This window comes from Aquila chrysaetos, chromosome 19, assembly GCF_900496995.4.
Source record: "Aquila chrysaetos chrysaetos chromosome 19, bAquChr1.4, whole genome shotgun sequence".
In the NCBI taxonomy this organism is placed as follows: Eukaryota; Metazoa; Chordata; class Aves; order Accipitriformes; family Accipitridae; genus Aquila; species Aquila chrysaetos.
Genome location: NC_044022.1, coordinates 4558598 through 4578484, shown reverse-complemented (window position 1 = coordinate 4578484; position 19887 = coordinate 4558598). Strand labels below are relative to the sequence as shown.

The 19887-nt window shown below is 37.1% G+C and overlaps 1 protein-coding gene across 1 annotated transcript in view; it reads right to left on the bottom strand.

The window, feature by feature from the left end:
* Positions 1 to 458: 458 nt before the first annotated feature.
* The window catches only part of UBL3 (ubiquitin like 3), a 57586-nt gene continuing 38157 nt past the window's right edge, over positions 459 to 19887 (bottom strand). The window contains exons 2-5 of the mRNA XM_030042829.1: positions 11023 to 11131; positions 7262 to 7348; positions 2645 to 2722; positions 459 to 2233 (exon numbers count right to left, since the gene is read on the bottom strand). Coding sequence (XP_029898689.1) covers positions 2181 to 2233; positions 2645 to 2722; positions 7262 to 7348; positions 11023 to 11131 — 327 coding nt within the window. The 3' untranslated portion in view covers positions 459 to 2180. The remainder of the gene's footprint in view (positions 2234 to 2644; positions 2723 to 7261; positions 7349 to 11022; positions 11132 to 19887) is intronic.

Sequence of the window (19887 nt, the reverse complement as noted above, 5' to 3'; positions counted from 1 at the left end):
AGCAACTACACTGCAGAGTACAAGGAAACCATCCCCCTGCAAGATGCATTTAGGCAATGAGCACATAATAATGCTGTTATGTCAGTACCCAACACCCTAAGAGGTATGTGTATACTCTTCCCTATAAGTAAATGAAGACTACAAAGACTTACAGTATCAGCACATAACTTCTGTGAGGTACACCAGGGTGTGACATGGCTGTACATTTGCAATTGCAACTGTCCATGCTCGCGTTCTTCTCCAACAGGAAAAAAAAAGCTCCAGGCCACTTCTTTTGACGTGAAACGAAAACAAAACTGAAGCGATAAATTGCTTTAGCAGTTTTCAGCAGGTTTTGACCCCCCTCCTTTTTTTTTTTTAAAATAAATAAAATGGAGTCCATCCTTAAGTTTCCAGATTAAGAAGCATTCTTAAAACTAGTTACATACCCAATTACAACCCTTAAAACACCACCAAAATGCACTACAATATTCTTTTATTTAGTTTACAGAAGAGTCTATCAGTACAGGTTGCAGAAAGAAAATGTTTAGTGCTATTTACAATTTGTTTTAAAACTCTGCTCTATACAAATTTAATTCTGATCAGTATGAACAATATTTTTGTAAATCTACTGCATATAAAGCATTTCATCAAAGCAGTAACAATGAATAAAATAACCTGATTACATTTGAATGATGCCAATCATTCGAAAAAACGATTACACAGAACATCTGTAAGAGTTGTGGACACTTAAGTACAGAACACAATGTCAACCTGTGACTCATTTTTTTTTAAAGGCTAAAGCTATTTATATGGAATATTGTTCTATTATACTACACGCCAATCTATATTTAACTTCTATAGTTATGTATTTTATAAGATTTTTATTAAATATATTCTACACATATTTGTAATTTCACCCAGGAAGAATTCCTCCCCAGTGAAAAAATATAAAATCTTTTATATTTTTTTTTATTTTTATTTATTTTTATTTTTTACAGGTTTAGATGAAACTAGCTCATGCTTTAGTGCTGTGCAAATTTCTTTAGCATATCAACATTTAAATTATTGATATGAAATAAAAGAATGGCATCCTTTTTAATTATGTATGCCTTCAAAAATCAGCTTCTGATTTTAATACAATTGCAAGCACTAATACCAAATGCAGATTACGTAAAGAAACAAAACTAGTACTATGGCAGAGGTTTTTCTTTTTGCTTTTTAAACTTTAATAAGTTTGAAGTCTCTAATGAGTAAGCATGACACTGGACACTAAGGTACAATGAGAAAATGACTGAAAAACACCAATTGCCAATATTCAAATACATAAAATTGATTAGTAAATGATGTTTTCTAATATTTATGCACAATAATAAAAGCCTATGAACTACAGGAAATTACCCCTCCCATATTAAGGCTAGGAAATGCACTCTCTGCACTGGTTTGTGCTGTCTGAATAAGCACTCAACTAACGTACGAGATCAGAGTGCATGCAGTAACGAAAAAATCAGTTTCATCAGCCCTCTACAGAGTGCTTTTAAATTACAGGCACATAGTTTTTTGTTTGTTTGTTTGTTGCAGTGAAAATATATATAGTTAGACTTGGTTTAGTTAGTATTCTGTGCCAGTTCGGCCACCAAGGTTGACTTAGGTAGAATTGACTTAACACTTTTTCCTTTGATTTGGCCATAAGTGAGATTTAATTATAGATATACTATTTTCCAGTGTTGCATTATACATTGTAGGTTATTACTAGGTGTCTCAAATATTGTTAGAGATTGTTGATGAGAAATATACTGTCAACCATATTTAGTGCAAATTGCATCTAGAAAGCTTGACTGGTCAGATCCGGTTAATGGAGATTTTTGTGGTAGCAAAATGATTCCTGCTATGGAAAAGAACACATTAACTTTTCTGGAGATTGAATTCTTTTGAGAACTGATGTACTGTAAGATTATTCAACAAACAAAAAGCAGGAATTTAAAAAAATAAACAAACAATGAAAGTGTTCATAGATCTTTCTCTTTAAAAAAAAAAAAAAAAGACTAATGAGACAGTGTTCGTGTAATATTTCAGTTCCATGGATTTACAGACAGGCTCTTCCTACAGGTGTTTGAAGCAAGGTAGGGCCTCTTCTATTCCAGCAGCATGAAAGACAAAGACTATATTACATCACACTTAGCAGGTAAAGCTAACAGGGTTTACAGGATTACACAGCAATTGCTTTCTCCAGTTTTTTCACGGTTCCTTTGACCTGTGGAGCAAGAAGAAAGTTTTGCTTACATGCCATTTCTACAGCAATTAGGTTGTTTTGTGTGTGAGTATGCTTGATACAAGTATGCTTTTTATTATTTTTAGTAAAAAAATTATTTATTATTATATGCATGCGCAGGTAACTGAAAAATAAATCACGAGTAGTTTTTGACAATAAAACTGAAAGCTTTTAAGGTTTGAGTAAATTTCTGCATTCTACAAAAATGCTAAACCAGAAAGTTAATTTCTTAGTTTTCTATAAACAACACGTACAAAAGCATTCCATTACTTGCTTCACAAAAGACCACAAGGACTTGACTTTTCTCTACTATGAAATACTCAAAAAGCCTGTAAGAGATCTGACTGCTTTGCCATGTACTTGAGTACGAAATACCTCTAGCGCACAGCGTACCTTGAGAGTTTGGCTCTGGCAATGTCTCTCTAGCCACCAAATGCATCACTGTTGTTTTGCCAAAAGGAAGTTTTAATGCTGCAAAAGGCAAAAGGGAAATTTATCAATACAATACAGCAGTCGTCTTTCTTCAAAATACCCAACTGAAACTAACTATAATTGGATTAGCATCTGTTCAAAAGTTATACTGTTTGAACTGCTTACTAAATAGATTTATAAGGGGATTTCTGGCTAAAGTTTTGTAGATCAGGGTCTTGGGACCCGATAAGAATCACTTAAAACACTATGTTCTTAGAGACATGATATTCCTGTTAGGAAACTTGGCCTTCCTCTTTCGAGTAAAAGTAGAAGTGGGCATTCATGCCAAGACTCGGGTGCTAAGCACTCTTTATTGATAAGGATGCAAAAAAGTGGCTAATTCAGCCACTAAGTTGTTACTCCTGAGACATCAAAACACTGAGCCACTACTACAAAACAGATTTTCCTAAAACATACTTTGATCCATGATACAGGTTTTCTGAAATACAAAATGTCTGCATCTTGCCTTTAATATTAATCTGTAACATCAGTTGCATGTGAAAAATATAAAATTTAGAACATTTTAAAACAGATAAGGTAGTTCTCACAATGCTGCCTTTGTGAGCTTTACTAACACAAAATAACAAAACTGGAGCTTTCCACAATTTGTTCTGCTTGTTTCTGAAACCAAAATGATCATTTTCACATTCTAAGTATACCAACACAGTGCCGTATTTGTGGTTTTAGCACTGTACTATAGTATTTATCAAAACTTCTAGTTTCCTTGAAATGAAAGGGTTCTCTGTTGCTCATGATATTTAGCAGATTCGCATTGCCAGATTCAATATTCTGAACTTTGACTTCTTCTAATTATTTGGGGGGGGGGGGGGGGGGGGGGAGGAGAGTTATTTTTACAGGTTCTTTACATAACTTTAGTTTTGTTTCCTCTCTCCAACTCTTAAGATTAAGCATCTTCCTTGATTATTTTTCAGAAAAATCTAAGGTAAAGATGCTCTAAGTTTTGTCCTCCCCCTTTACAGAGGAAAAAAAGTTAGTGGTAAATGTAACAATAATTTAACCCTAAATAAACAAGTCATTTGGACTTGAGTAGAATTTGTCCTCTCAAATTCAATTTATGTCTTCTATTTTCACATACAGTGCACCAAGGCATTTTAAGTGAATAAATTAATAATGAATGTCCAATAAACCTGAATGTGACTGAAGAGAAAAATGCCTCTATTTTAATCACTACAGCATAGATAAAAATTCAGTAATAAAAAAATAAACAAACAAACCTAGTATTTTGTTACTACTTGTATTCAAATACAAGCCTACAGCTACAACATTGCTATTAAATCATGTTCATTGCGTAAGTATTTTCTGAAAAAATGCAAGTTACAATTAAAACAGAGGTGTAAGCATACGGAGCTTACACAGCTCCACAAGCTTCTTTGAAGTAGCTGTACTTTGGGAAAAGCCATCTCTACAGAAAGTCAGATCTAAAAGTTGCTTAGTTTACTTGATGCACTGCCTGTGCCTGCAACTAGAAGTTATTGGTAGCTTGAAGTCTGACAAGGATGAAGTATTTTGGGTACTTGATTCTGTGGTACAACTGAAAACTCTGCAAAGAGCATATTAACAGTCTGTTAAACTCAATGGAAAAGGATTGTCTTCATGACAAACTCTTATAAAGCCATTACAGAAAGAGCAAAATATTACAAACTAATCACATTAGGGATATCTTTCATAATATCAAGATACTTGAGAATACTTGATTAGTGAGCTGTGGAGATTAATTATTTACAGTAATCAAGTAAAAATATGCTAATATTGCAATTAACTAATTTCAGCTAGTAGTTTGCATAGTTCACACAAGTTCTTATTAGCAATTTCCAGCTTCTTGCTTGGACCACCATGACAGAATCTGAGCACCCTAACCTATGCTCAGTAATCCTTTCTCGCGCTTGTCTTCATTCTCTCAACCCTTTCTCTCACTTTAACTAAACTTATATTTAATACCTTTCCCATCTGCTTAATTCCACTTTTATTCCAGATTTTCTGTTGTCAGAACTTACTTTTTGCCACCTCTTTTGGTATGTGTATGGCACAGCGTGGGTTGGCTTCCCTTCCCCCCTTCCCAATAAATAAGGAAGTAAAACATTGGTGGTCATAGCATTATCTAACAAGAAACGAAGAACTGTCAGTTATGTATTACCTCCCTTATTAATATTATTTCAAATGCAAACTGCAGACCAAATATTTAGCTAAAGGATGAAATTTCCTGTTGGAAGCTGAACAACAGACTGACTTGCTAGCTAACTCCCCAACCCGTCACACAGGCAGGACACAACAAAACAGTGTGGCTCAAGCACCGCAGGCAAAAGCGGCACGGCAACCTTTTTAGAGGGATCTATTTTTCTTTGCCACTTCCAATGCCATTAGCTGTACTGTTCTTGTAGTGGCAGTCCATTCAGAGAAGCTGGCAAAAGAGATGGTTTCTTTAAAATAATTTTTTTCACTCAAAAGGCAGTTTTTCCTATAAATTTGTCATTTTTTCAGGCTTCCTAGTTTATAGGAGTCTCAAATTCATAAGACGCTATGTCTACATGTGAGGTTACAACAAGAATGTTACAATGTCATTTTTAAATGTGTACAAAAATGGACTCCTGTTAAAAAAGAAAACACCAAACTGATTCCTTGGAAACTTTTGTTTCACTAGTTGATAAAGTACTTTCAGTACACAGTAGGTCCAAATTCCAGTCAATGTTTCCTAATTACTTAAAGCAAATAAAACACTAAGTGCTATAACTCAGTTATAGACAGCTGCAGATAGAAAAGCTCAATGGAACCGTATTATAACAGCATAAGAAACTAAATATTGTATTTAGCAAGAAATTTCCCCCCTCCTCCCTTAAGATAACTAGTTCACTTAGGGTTACATCTAACGAACACCATAAACTGAAGCAACAGTCTTTTCAGGCTGCTTCATGAATTGCTGTTCCCCTTTCAGCTGTATAATCTTACTCTAGATAACTTCATTAATACTGAAGTAAGCCAATGTTTTAGGGATTTTTTTTTCCTTAAAACAATACAGCAACAAAAAGATCTTTGAAAAACACTAATATACATATAAGATCCTTAGGGTAAAATCATGATGATTAAATTGCAACACATGAATGATTAAGAATGAACTAAAATGCCCTGAATCCAAGTAAGTGTTCAAAATCCATAGACCTGAGTTAATGCAAGAGTCAACAGCATGCAGCTATTATTTTTCAGCTTAACTTGTTAACCACTATATTAAATAAATTAAATACTCAAAGTTGTTTCAGATTTTGACAAATGTCACTAAAGGGAACAAGCACTGGTGGTCAAGAGTAACACCTAGAGATGAATGGCAAAGAAAATCCCATTTAGCTATCCTTGCCTGGAAAATACAGGGTAAGATTAACATCTCTGTAACTGCAGAGATGATCCAAGACTTAACGTTTGTCTTTCAACCCTACTCCAACTGCTACTAGCTGCACTCATTGGCACTTGGTAAACATACAAATTAAAGGGTGAATAAAAATTTCAGAGTTCTCCCAGCTGAATTGACCATGATCTTGTTTGTGTATATAGCAGCATTAAAAATTGATTTATATGGAGAGTAAATCTATTCTAAAAGTACATCACTAGCCAACATCAGTAATGGTAGAAAGCAAATCAATAGCTATATCATCCCAGTCACTTCTTCATGGAAAGACCACCATAAGCAGTCCAGAAATATTCTTTTCAGGTTCACCTTAACTTCAGAAACATTTCATTACTGATTTTGTATTATATTTTCCCCTCTGTATTGCACTCAATTACCAAATGCATGAACAATCTGAAGATACAGAGAAAATAGGAGTATTAATTTATTTTTAAACTGGCACAGAGAAGAGACTCTCATTTTATTTAGTTATTGATATAGTTGATATGCACACTGGCAACTTTTATGTACACAAGGAAAGATTATTGTTATAAATTTGTGTCATATCTCTATCAAAGATACCCGTCAAAATACCTAATTCTAGTAAAAACTTGCCACAAGGGGGCATAGTTGAATTGCATTTCCTTAGCGTATGACGTGAGGCCATTTACTTTTGTTTTCGCATAACTATGCAATTGTATCCCTGGGAGAGCACTGGACAGCAAGAATGCTTCCCCTCATTCTCATTCATAGGGTGTCTTCCTTCGTTGCACTAAGATTTAAAGTATTGTTTAACCAATTGTCATAATCTTTATCAAGCATTTTAAAATGCTCAAGACATTTATGAAGAAACTTACCCTGCAAGTGCAGTGTAAGCCAGGTGGAACAAAGTATCCATTTAGAAAGACAACAAATAAAAGCAGTATTACTGTTCCTTTATGCAAGAGGAGACTTGACTTACCAGGTGGTACCTCCCAAAGTTTAACAGCTAGTGGTAACTATAAGATACAATGTCACTCTATGCAGAAGAAAAATAGTGCCTAGCAAGCCATACTGTGATCTTGAACAGTAAAGTAGCATTTACTGCACTGTAAATAAATATCCCCTTTGCCTGGCTGTAACACGGATGAAAATTATTTTCATACCTCCTAGTGTCACATTGCCATGAAGAAACCTCCCTTGATAAATAAGCCGCAAGATATTTGGACTGCTGACTTGTTCTTCTTCCCAATCTGAAAATAAGAGAGAGAATTTTCACAGTTACGTTGTAATAAAAACATCTTTTGTTATTTCTCTCACCTTTACCCAGGAAGAAAACTAAGAACAGGACTCTTTTGCATGGAATGCTAAAGAGAGAGCACTGAAGATACATAAGGATAATTAAAGGCTAGCACCCCTGAAATCTATTCTTAAATTTACTATTTGACATTGGGCATTAAACACAGAATTTTATGCCTGCAAGCATAAATACTACTAACTTACTTCACAGATTGCGTGAGATATTTAGCACATATAACAAGTCCTACACAAAATATTTCATAAATGCAAGTTGCCTCCTGAGGCTTAATATCCACTAAAGGCTAAAACTGCCTTTACTTCCTCCCATTCAGAAGATTCTCAAGCCATACCCCTCACCAGTTAATTGTCTAACTGGAGCTGTTCTCCAGCAATGCAAAGCGGCCACACACAGAGCGAAAGCACATGTGATGGGTCATTTGAAACGGGATTCTCAGATCACAGCCCTGAAAACGCTCCGCAGGCTGCTCAGCAGTGTTCGATGATGGCCAGATCCAACCAGTTAAATATCCAGAGGGGGCAGTGACCTGAGCAGCCCTGACCGGTCACTGCGGAGAGCCTGAACAGAGGGCTCTCGCAGAGCACACACTGACTGATACATTTTAAGGAACTTCTCAAAGGACAATCCGTGGATGTTTTTATGTGGCAAACAGCGATTCGGGAAAAGCAAGCATGCGTTTTCCTATAATGCATTTCCTATAATGCTTAAGCCGTCATAAATAATTTATAGGCTTAAATGATCTTTTCCTACTCTTTTACTGTTCCCTGTCACAATGTGAACAACAAATAAATATGCACTTTGCTTTCAGAACAAATATCATAAAACCTTGAAATGCTGAATTTAAATGGGCTCTCTGGGAATACAGCGTTTTGTGTTTCTTAGCTGACCAGATATCTGGCAACAGCTGTTCACAAATGTTCTCTTTCTGCTTTTGTAGTGTTTATATACCAAAATGAATATTCAGCAAGGGATCACGACAAGCAACAGAAACCAACCTGTTCACTGGGAACATACAATTAACATATGGGCAGTAGCAACTGGCACCACAAAAGGACAAGAACTGAAAAGGGGAGAAGGGGAAGCATTTAAAACAGAAGCCACGGCTGCGGAGCGTGCACGGAGAGGCATCTGGTGCGAAAAAGCAAGCAGGCAGAGAGACGGGCAGCAGGAGCCATCGCAGCCCCAGAACACGGCAGAGGCAGGGCTGGTATCAACAGCAGACACTGCAATATCCCCGGGTGCTGCCATGTGCCTAGTTTATAAGATTAGATCAAATTAGGCAACCAAAGCTATTTGAATTTCAAGTATTTCCACTCAGGGTCTGATTCAATTGTCTTGCAACTCAAGCACATGCCCTTTTTGCTATGCTGTGAAGCAGGCTACATTAGGGATCTGAATTATCACACTGCTAGGGTAAATGATTTTTTGGAAGACACCAGATTTTTTTTTTTTTTTAAGTTTTTTTTTAAATCCATACAGTCTGAACTCCACTGTACTATGGCTGTAGAGAGAAGTTCAGCCAGTTTACACTGCCACAATGACGTAAAACAGCAACCAAAAGAAGACAGACTATATTTTGGCACAGGTATTTGCTCATTGTTAAACTGCCAATTTACTCATCCTTTTAAGTTTTGCTTCTTGGCTGGCAGTCTGAAACATTTCTTTCTGACATGACTTCAAATTTTAATTTCCACTGATGACTAAATGAGCCAAGGAGAAAATATTTACCTACTACTTTAAAAAAAAAAAAAAAGTTCAGCAGATAATTGCTGTACAAGAAAAAAGTTAATATTATTTAGATGAAAATGGAGAGGAGGAAGAGAACAGGTAACCTACCTAGATGATATACTTTAATACAAATTTGGCATTTTCCACTACAAGTCAAGAGATCTTTAATTAACAACTGTATTGCCAAAAGAGGGGAGGAGAGGTTTGCCTTAATCCTGCCAGCATGTGACTGAAGATATTTCATGACTTTTTTTCCCCACAAGATCATGACAAGTCAAAATGGTGGTAAAAACAATAATTTCCTACCATCTCTCTTTCAAGGAAACTTTAGTCCTCATCAAGATTTCTCAAGTCCTGTGGCAAAGAGCAGCTCTCAGTCTGAAAACAGCTACTGGGCTAGTATTTGTGAAAACCTATACACTCCTCTGAAGTAGATTTTTCCTCGTTCTTTTAAATTGACACTATTCTTCTTTGCGCAGGCAATTAAATATTCATCAAGATTTAGAGCACTCTCTCAGGACAGCAGGTATTTAAACTGAGGCTTCCATGTCCAGTTCTACTTTTCTTGTTTTTTTAAAAAAAGACTTTAAAGTCTGGGTTTCTTCCCAAGTCTGAACTCAGAATCTGCACTTTCAATCTCTTCACAAGACTGGGAACATGAGACCACATGTTCAGGAATAATCTTGAGTAAGAAGAGAACAGTTCTGCCTTTACTAATTCAGATAAATGTACGCAAAAAACATTTGGTCACAACAACTATGTTGTAGGCAAACATTAAAATGCGCACAGTAGCTACACAGTTGCTACATCAACCACATTTCTTAGTGTAAAAGTGTTTTACATCTGTACCTAATACTTCAGAGGACTAAAAACCTCCTCCTTCATTACATATTTTACTAAATACATAATGCTGCATCCCAGCAAAACAAACAGCGAGCAAGTCCCCTGAAACCCTGTTCTTCCTGACCTCAAAGACCAGTTTAAGGCCTAAAATACAGATTATCAATACTAAATCTTTGGCATGAACTATCATCCACCATACTTCCTTGACAAAGGCACCACAGAAACAGATAATACAATGTTTTAGTTTGTGTAAATAGTAGTCTTTTTTAACATCAAAACAGTAACGCAAATGAAGTCCTGTACCAAAAGAAGCATTTTCTTTCACCATATGTAATGCTATGTCTCTGTTCTGGCTATTTTCCCATGAAATCATAGTCGGGGAGAACAGAAGCACTTTGTTTTTGTGGAATTATTCACATATGTGAATACATGTCTGAAGTTTTCAACTCCATTTTCTTAAGCTAGTATTCCTGCATAACACCAAATATATTCATACAACCAACCTCTGTTTCCCTCAGTCTTTTAATGTTTCTTAAAATGTTCTTTTATAGTTGATTTTTTTTCCTGGAAAAATATCATTATTACAGATCGTTTCCAAGATACGGCAGTAAGGAAGAAGTAGTTCAGACTCAATTTCACTAATGCATTCCTGTGACATGCCATGTTTTACATTAGCTGTCCTCACATAAGAGGTTTTATATCTCCAACATTTCCTCACACTTACCAGATCCCCTAACAATATTGATCAAGAAAAGCGTCTAAAGATAGGGGGAAAGAAGTACTTCAGTTTGGAGAAGCAAATTTTAGAAATAAAGTGTGAAATAGTCCAGACATCTAAAAATCTGCCCAACCGAAGAAACAGGGAAAAAGAAGGCAAGACGACAATTGTATTTGTATATAAATCTATGCCCAGATACACAATAAACATCCTTAATTTGAACACTGAGAACAGAGGTTGGCTTATTGACGCTTCAGTCTGAAAATACAGGGAAGCTTCTAGCTCACCAGTTAAAAAGCCAAAGCCACACAGCTACTCACCCATTGGCCAGTTGTCATACACATGTTTTGCGATATCTGCAGCAGAGTCGTTCGGTGAAAATAGGAACTCTTTCGTTTTCCCGCTTACCAAGATGAGGCGCAAATTTATCTGTTAAAAAAAAAAAAAAAAAAAAAAAAGAAGCAGTATTAGGAAAGTATCCAGAGAAGACTTAAATTTTTATTATTTTTTTAAAGTTACTAAAAAGGTTCCATTGGTTTTAGAAGAAAATTGATCCAAAGTGATCTGAGAAAACAGTTTAAGATGGTGTTAAAAATAGGGTCAGAGGTCAATAAGGTTTTGTTTGTTTACACATAATCTAGGGAGATTAAATTCTAACAGCTGGCATTTTTTATGATAAACACCAGAAGATTCTGACAGGTAGTGACTGAATCAACTGTGCCATTACAAAAAGCTTTCAGCAGAGTATAAAAAAATTCCAGCCAAGACACACTGGCAACACATCTTCTTGAATGAAGAGGAAAAATATAAACCTGAAAAATTAACCTGAACGAAGAGCACTAAAAATATCAAAATCTGCACCTGAATAGCCTGTGAGCCTCAGTAAAAGCCCTAGCACACTCCCTCCAGTACGGTATTTGTCAGCCCTGATCTCACCCACTGCATCTCCTACAAAACACCAGGGACTCAGACAGCATCCTTCTTTGGTCCCAGCTGCCACAGAACTTGAATCCCTCTACCAGTCTTCTGAACCCAAAACTTTGTTCCACCACTGTCTGTCACTACAAAGCAAAGTGGTTGAGATCCACATGCAATACAGTAATAACAGCACATCATAGTTTTTCTATCATCGATTTCCTTTATCTAACCATTGGCATCTTCAGCTATAATCTTCCTCTCTTGTATTTGCAAGTTACTGAGTATAATTCCTTTTCCATATAGCATTAAAATAACCTGTATAAAGAGCTCACTATGACATTACTTACAATGCAAAAGAGATTAAATTTTGGCTCCTCAAGCAACTGCTAGCAAGGTCATAAAATGTGTTTGGGTAGCTAGCACTTACTAATGCCCATGGCAAGTAGGAGTCTAGCTGCTTTTGTGTTTTGGCCTACAAGCCTAAATTGCATCAACTTTTAGCAAGACTTAGCATACTAACTGCTTGGATACTTTTTTCCAAATCACACTCTCAAACTGTGGCTCTCATTTTAAGTTAAGCTGCAACAAAGCTTTCCTTGTTGGAATTCAGTAAACAGTTTTCTAGATCAAATACAAAAAGAAAAATTGACAGCAATGCCAAAGTTTTCAAGACTTCTTCAGGGACAAAAACCTCAGCATATCTTATCCACTGAACATGACAGCGTTGCCTCAGTTACCTACTCACCACTTATTTCAGAAGCTCTCCAGCCAGATTGTCTATTCTCTCTTGAATGCTTTGGCTTGGATTCATCCCACCTATCTTTAAGCACCTAATGTAGGTATCCAAATTACAGTCTCTATCATCCTGCACCTTTCAAGGTCAATGAAGAAAATGACCCCTCCAAAAAGCAATTCAGTCTCTACTTCCAAGCGTAGCAAGGATAAAAAGAGTTAGCATAAAAGTGCTAGGCTCCCCTCCCTGTCCCTCTACTAATGCCCTTCAGAAAATATGAGTTCTGCTGTTAGCCCAGGAAAGAAGCCAAGTGGTAGCTGTCTCTGAGAAAGTACCACAGCCACTGTAAGAGTATCGCTGCATAGCAGGAAATCATGAAAAAAAGCTTCAAGGAGAGAAGCTGCAGGAATGCTTTTTAGTCAAAGATAATTATTCATAAAACTCAGAACACATCTGGCTATAAACATTAAAGTTCCATTTTCTTTGATATTTCCAGAACGATTAAGGAATTACTTTCAAATCTCACCAAGATTTAGCAGAAAAAGCAGACCAAGTTCCACTATTCCTGTTTACTCCAAAAACCTGACTATTGTAAAGAATTACAACTTCAAAATGTTATGCCTAAATTTAGCAATGGCCAGACTATGTCCATTTGGTTTTTTGTTTACATTGTCTTTCAGTTTAAGTAGGTTCCCCACTCTTAGCTGTCTCCACCTGTGTATGTATAGACAACACTTACATATATGGTTTCTTCAGCTGGACTACCCAAAACAAGCTCTCCAAGCTTTCTCTAGTGAGATATCCATTTCCCCATTCACCCCAGGAACCTGCCTCTGCACATTTCAATTTCTTCTCTCTCCTCCTCAAAACAGATGACTATTTCTGAAGCATACTAAATGATGTCTCACCAGATGCTTGTATAACACCACCAGTAATTTTCTCTGTCTACTGGAAACATCTTCTGTGATTGTGTCCCAAAAGCACGTATACCTTCTTCACAACTGCACCACGCCGTTTGCTCAGTTACCTCGTACCCTTCTCTACTTTGATCCTTTCAATTATTCAGCCTCCAAGCTTATAACTGATATTTTGGCTGTAACACCCTAAAGCACAAGGCTCCAAATGTCACCCCGCTCCTATGGCTCCATCCTTCCCAGAGAAAGGAGGCTAGGTGGAAAGAAGTATTCTGCACCACAAAGATGTTTCAGATGTCTGGGCCCATGGCCTATGAAATCCCCCCCCCAAATTTCTGTTTAACACTTCTTTTTCTCTACATTAAGACCATTTTTCGAACTTCATGTCATCAACAAATTTTAGCAGCAAGATCCCTTTACGTGTACCTTTGTCATTAAATGAATCAGAAAAGACTGATCTGACAATTGTTCCACAGCAATTCCAGTAACAAGCTCTCTCTGAGCTGGTTTCCCCCTTCTCTCAGCTAGGTCCTTTATGTTAGGCCCTTAGGCACACTCACAATGTCTCTATTAAATCCTAGTTTCTGCTATTTAACCAACAGTTTGCAATCCGACACTACATCAGTTACTGTGTACATATTCAGATGAAACTATAAAAATGCCTATGTAGAAAATAAGTTCTTTTCATCAAAAGTCAGCTCGCCATGCTCCAGCTTTCAGAGACGTGGTGTACTGCGCTCCATTCTACTTTCTCTATACCTCATTATCTTTAATTATCTTTTAATCGTTAATGCATCTCATTACAACACCAACATACTGCCAAAAATTTAGGAGGTTTAGACTGCATCACAAACTGTTATTGTACTTGGGAATGGGCCGCCTGTTTAAAAAACAAACCAACCAACCAACCCCAAATATTCGGCAGCAGTGCCTGCTGTAGGCACTAGTGGTGAGGAGCTTCTTCACCAGCAGCCCTCCTGTCTCTCGCTCGAATCTCCCCGCATCCATTTCCTCTAACTGGCTCCCAAGACACCCCCCTGCCTTAGAGCTTGCTCCCTCTGGCCAAGCAGTCCCCCACCTCTGATTTTATGCAGGTTATCTAAGGATTTCTTTTCCTTCATCTGTGTGCAGTTTATCTGTGGTGGGGATTACCTGTTTTGAAGATCACAACACTTTCCTAGGCGGTAAACATAACACCAAACCATCAGCTCCCTAGAACTGTCTGATTTGGATCCTACAGGGAGATGATTAAAAAACCCCAGATTAGTCCTGCTCAGCACTTAAAATATGATTAGGGCACAGCATTAATATAGAACTAAAGTTATTCTTCAGCTAGCATAACATTAAGGAGACACATTTCTTTTTATTCTCACTACTGAGTTTTGAGATTACCAGGCACACTAAAGTGAATACAGAAAGGAGAAGAATATCACAGAGAAATAACCCAAACTAACTTGGTTTCCTGGAAAATTTGATTAAGTCGTACTTCTGCAGTTAATATACAACATAAAATCAATATAAGCAACAAAGAAAAAAAAAAGTGAAAAATGCTAGTTCCTTCTTTCCACCCCACCTCCCCAAGATGGATAACTTAACCGTGCTGAATTTTTTTGTTGCTGAAGAGCATTTCTTATAGTCTTACTATGAAATACAAAAGGCACATCAAGATAAACTAATAATTTTACAGGATATACTACAAAGTATGTGTAAAATGCAGGACGAATATTTTCATTTAAAAGAAAAAAGAATATAACCAAATATCAGCAGAAGCCCAAAATAAATCCTTAAATCAGTCAAGCAGATGTTGCATCAAGTGCAAGGAAACAGCTGCTCTAATGAAAGGTTAAAGTATTTTCTTATTTATAGTACAGCATGCCACTGACACATTTAGTTTGCATGTTTGTCTCTCTATATATGTGCATATATATATAAGATATATATATCTTTATATTTCTTAATCCTGGCTTGAAGGAATCTTAGTCTTGAGTTGCACATCACACTACCTCAAAAGGGTCTGAAGCAAAGAATCCGCAAACTTGCCTTTAGAGTCTAATCTCATTCCCCTCAAGAGCACTGGGAAATTTAATGGCTTGCAACTGCTGTACTACTTATTCTGCAATCCTGAGAACCCCACTTCAAACAAGCTATAGGGGATCTTAAACAAACCTTTCTGGCAAAATGCCACTAATAAAGTTCGTACCTAAACGGGAAAAAAAAGAAAAAGAAAAGAGCATATGTGTATACACATTTACTCAAAGGAAAGTGCAGAAAAAAAACTTGATTGGGTACAGAAGTTTGACACAAAAGCAGAAAATTTTAATTTTTCAAGTTATGAATGGATTCTTAGTGGTCTTAGCTACCCTGTATCCTATTTCCTATGTTAAAAGTTAGCAAGGAAGTTGTATCTGTATCCCTTGTATGCTTAAAGTCCCTCCATCTATTCTTGTCCAAAAAGTCTTGGTCCTGAGACACTTTCATGATTCTCATGGCCCTGACTAGCCCTGACAAGTCTGCTCTTCCACAGCGGACATAACAATGACCATCCTGGTTTTTGGTTTTTGGGGTTTTTTTTTGGTCCAGGCCACCAAAGGGAATTCCAGCCTTTTGCTACAGCAAACTGATAAGGATCATATCCTCACACTTCTGCATTACAGCACGGACTGCAATGTTACTGATGAAAGGAGTTAAGAGCCACAGTATCAGAAGTAGGATTAAATACAATGTGTGGACTACATCCCTTCTGCACAGTTATATAATAGCACATTCTGTTTGTGATCTCAAGCATGCAAACCTCGCCCTCTCTCCCCCCCACACCACAGCCAACACCAATCTCATAATTACAGCTCCAGTAACTATCCCATCAGTTGCATCGCATACACAATAAAGAATTTCAGTGTAGATTATATACTGTAAACGAACAACCCCCCCCCCAAACATAAAATAAAAAAAAAAAAAATAGATATGTGCAAAGATTGTAGTAACAACTGTGATCACAACTTTTGGAACAGACATTTGGGTCACGTATATGCAGATGTAGAGTAAGGTGCATTTTGTTTGTTATAGGCATCTGCAACAGAGTTTGTTAACTTTAAGGTGTAACTACAAAATGTCTTAGTGCCACAGTGCTTCTAACTTCACAGCTGAAGTTAAATAAATGGAAAGTCACTTAAGCATCAAGAAATGAGATTTACAACTTACAACCTGTTTCTTGATCTTTAAGCAACTTCCCATTTATTCAGTTAAAGAAGTTATTGATATCAATTTTATGCTCCAGTAGCAGCTTAAGATTCCTCCCATCCTACAATTAAAGTGCAGAGGAGGAAAAGCGTCATATTGGCACATGCTATACAACCCCAGGTTTAAACTAACTGCTTTTCTTCAGCTGTTTAAGATAAAAATACATACAAAGACTATTTTTTTCCTTTTCTTAATAGATGTGAAGTTGAATTAAAAACTAACGATGGACCAGAAGGGAAAGCGATGAGATAAGAGCATTCAGAAATACAGACTGAAGTTACGGTTTTCAAAATCCAATACATTTACTTCCTAGTTCAAGTTCAGAATTCTAAGAGGTACCTTTGTTCTCCAAAGGCACATCAAGTTTCCTAATGACTCTAGGCCAAAGAGAAACCTCACAGCACCATGCAGTACCCTTTACTGACTGAATTCCACCAGATTCACATAAGAGGTTGAACCAAGCCTGAGTAACACTCTAAGGGAAGCAGCAGCATTACACAGGCCAAGTCAGCAGGGACCTGCAGGCTCCAGACTCCAGTTCACTCCTAGGGTAGATATATCATCTGATGTAATTCCTTGTGGAAATGTATCCACCTGAATATAATGAAGAACTTCAGTTTTTACACTCCTTGGAAGGCTGCTCTAGAACCTGACTGTCCTCTTGAGCAGAGCTTTCTTCTAATTCGCAGCATAAGTTTATTCTTAGACAGGTTACATTCACTGATGGCAGACATACTTTGTGCTTTTCTGCCCCTTGGGGTTTTGATGGCTTTCTTCTACATCTGCAGACAAGGACACACTTTGCTAAAATAACCAAGCAAAGGTTTTCCTCATTAATATGCTTGCCCTTGGTGCGATCACTGTCTTCAAAGCTCTGAAGCACATCAACAGAGGTTAAGGAAACTGGGCTTGGTTAGCCCGGAGGCCTGGTGGGCACCTATTAGCAGCTTTCCTATGCCTAAATTACCAATACAACGACCTCTTTACTAAGGTCCAAGACACAACAGCCATAAATGGAAACAAGAGGCTTTGAACTGTGATAAGGAAAAAAGTTTTTGCCCTGAGGACATCAAAGCAGTGGAAAAGGTCACCCCGAGATGCTTTGGAAGCTCTCTCTTTGGGGGTTTTCAAGACCCAGCTGGGAAAGCCCTGAGCACCCTGGTCTGAATTCAGCAGTGACCCTGCTTCCAGCAGGAGGCTGGGCTAGAAAATTTCTCAAGGTCCTTTCCAAAGTGAATGATTCTACAATTCACTTTAATCTGCACCTGCATTTAGTTTTGATTCATTTTTCTTAAGTATTTATTGTTAGAACTATACATAGTATTTCAGGAATTTATAAAATGATACTAGAACCTCCTTAAATTGACTACAAATGCCTCTCCATTTTCCATACAAACATCACAACTGTCTCACATTTGCAATGCAGTAATCTTGCAATGCTCTTCTCTAGTCCAGTCATTTCCATGACATAAACCTTGAAGCTTGCATTACAAAATACTGCTTTTAACCACCCATCATGTACAGGATATTTTTATATTAATGCAATTAATTTTGTTCCTATTAATTCAGTCTTTGAGATAATCCAATCTTTTCCATACAACACCATGATCATCTTCTGTACTATTGGTGCCTCCAAATCTTTGTCAACAAATTTCATCAGCATACTGATTTTCCTTGTGTCAGCAGCATAAATGAAAACATCAGAAAGATAGCTGGTCCCCAAACTAATCTTTAAAGGATTCCACAAAGCATAACTGCCAGCCTGACACTTCCACATTGAACACTGTATCTTACCATCTTCTCCACCCAAGTCACACATGCTATCAAACCCTACCTTCCCAAACCAATCCTTTCCTACACAACATCGACTATCCACTGAAGTCGACAGATTACGCCTCTTCTGCATCTCCCTCATCTGAACAACATTCTCCTTCCAAAAAAAAAAAGAAATTGGCTAATGAATCCATCATAATCTAACTTGGGTAAATATATATTGTGATTTTATTCCATTATTTCTTCCCTCCCCCTTCTCAATATCCTTCTTGAGGTGGTTATTCATCTGTCAAATTCAAAGTCTCTCTATACATCCTTTCACTCATCTAGCATGCAGGTATTTCATACCTTTAATGTCTTTGACCTGAAGAAACACCAAGCATGCATATTTTGTAGATCTGTTCCTTATACTAACCCAGTACACTTAGTTTAATCAGCATCTGCCCCCTTGAAATCCAAAGCCTTTATTTATGTACACTCCTACTTTTGTTTATTCTTCCATTTGACTTTAACTGTATCAGCTCGCGATCATTGGATCCAACGTCATTTTCCCAAGCAACCTTCTGAAGATTTCTAGAGCTTTCTGGGAATTTAGGATAGACTTCCAGAATAATAACATTAGCTCCTTCTTGGCCAAGAAACTAGCTGGTAGAGGGACTGAGATGCAGGTGCACAAGGTAAAAAAGTAGGTGAGCAAGAAGTATGAATTTGTAGCCCAACAATGCAAGCATTCTTATGAGAGAAAAAGAGATCTTTGATTCTGGACTCTTGTTCAAGAGTCACTTGGTAAAATAAACAAAACTATAGTTCTTATGAATCACACATCTAGACAGATATTTTGGCCAGATACTTTATAAGGAATACAGGTAACTTAACGGCACTTCCTCAACTGAGCACCTAAAATTTACATTTGGCAACACTCAGAACCCCTGCATTTAGCTTTAGCTGCACAAAGGGGCTTTGCTGTACCCTTACAATACCTTGCACCTATAATAAATTTACTTCATATCAGGAAAAAAAATGGCCATGGAACATGAGAAGTAACATAAATTGTCAATGTGACTGAACAAATCTCTGAAGTTTCATTGCCAGCCGGCTGACAGGCCTGCGTCACTCATTCAAAGCCACACCACTTGTGGAAGTAGGGCAATCCCAACATGACACCATGAAAGCGTGACAGCACCCCACATCACTCTATTCAAACTAAGGTGAACTGCATAACCAGTTCCAATGACTGTAGTAATCTAAAGATGAGTACAAGAGAAATAAATACGTTTTTATGCGCAACTACTTTCTCAACCAAGAAATGGCTAAGGCAACTCTGCACTGATAAAAATTAAGTTAGCAAATTTCAGAGAAGTTTGAAGTGAAGGGAAAGACAAAACCAAAATGAAGCATAATCAAATTTTATTTAGAGGGAAAAGAAAATGCTTATAGGATTTTAACTTGGTAGCTATGATAGAGCAAGCTGTTTCTATGGAAACCACGACATTCTTGAACTTAAAATCATAGTGCTTGGTCACACTTCATCCATTCCCTCACTTCAGTTCAAATAACACAGAAACAATGGCAATATATTCTACAATATCCTCCTATGAGTTCCAGGGTTA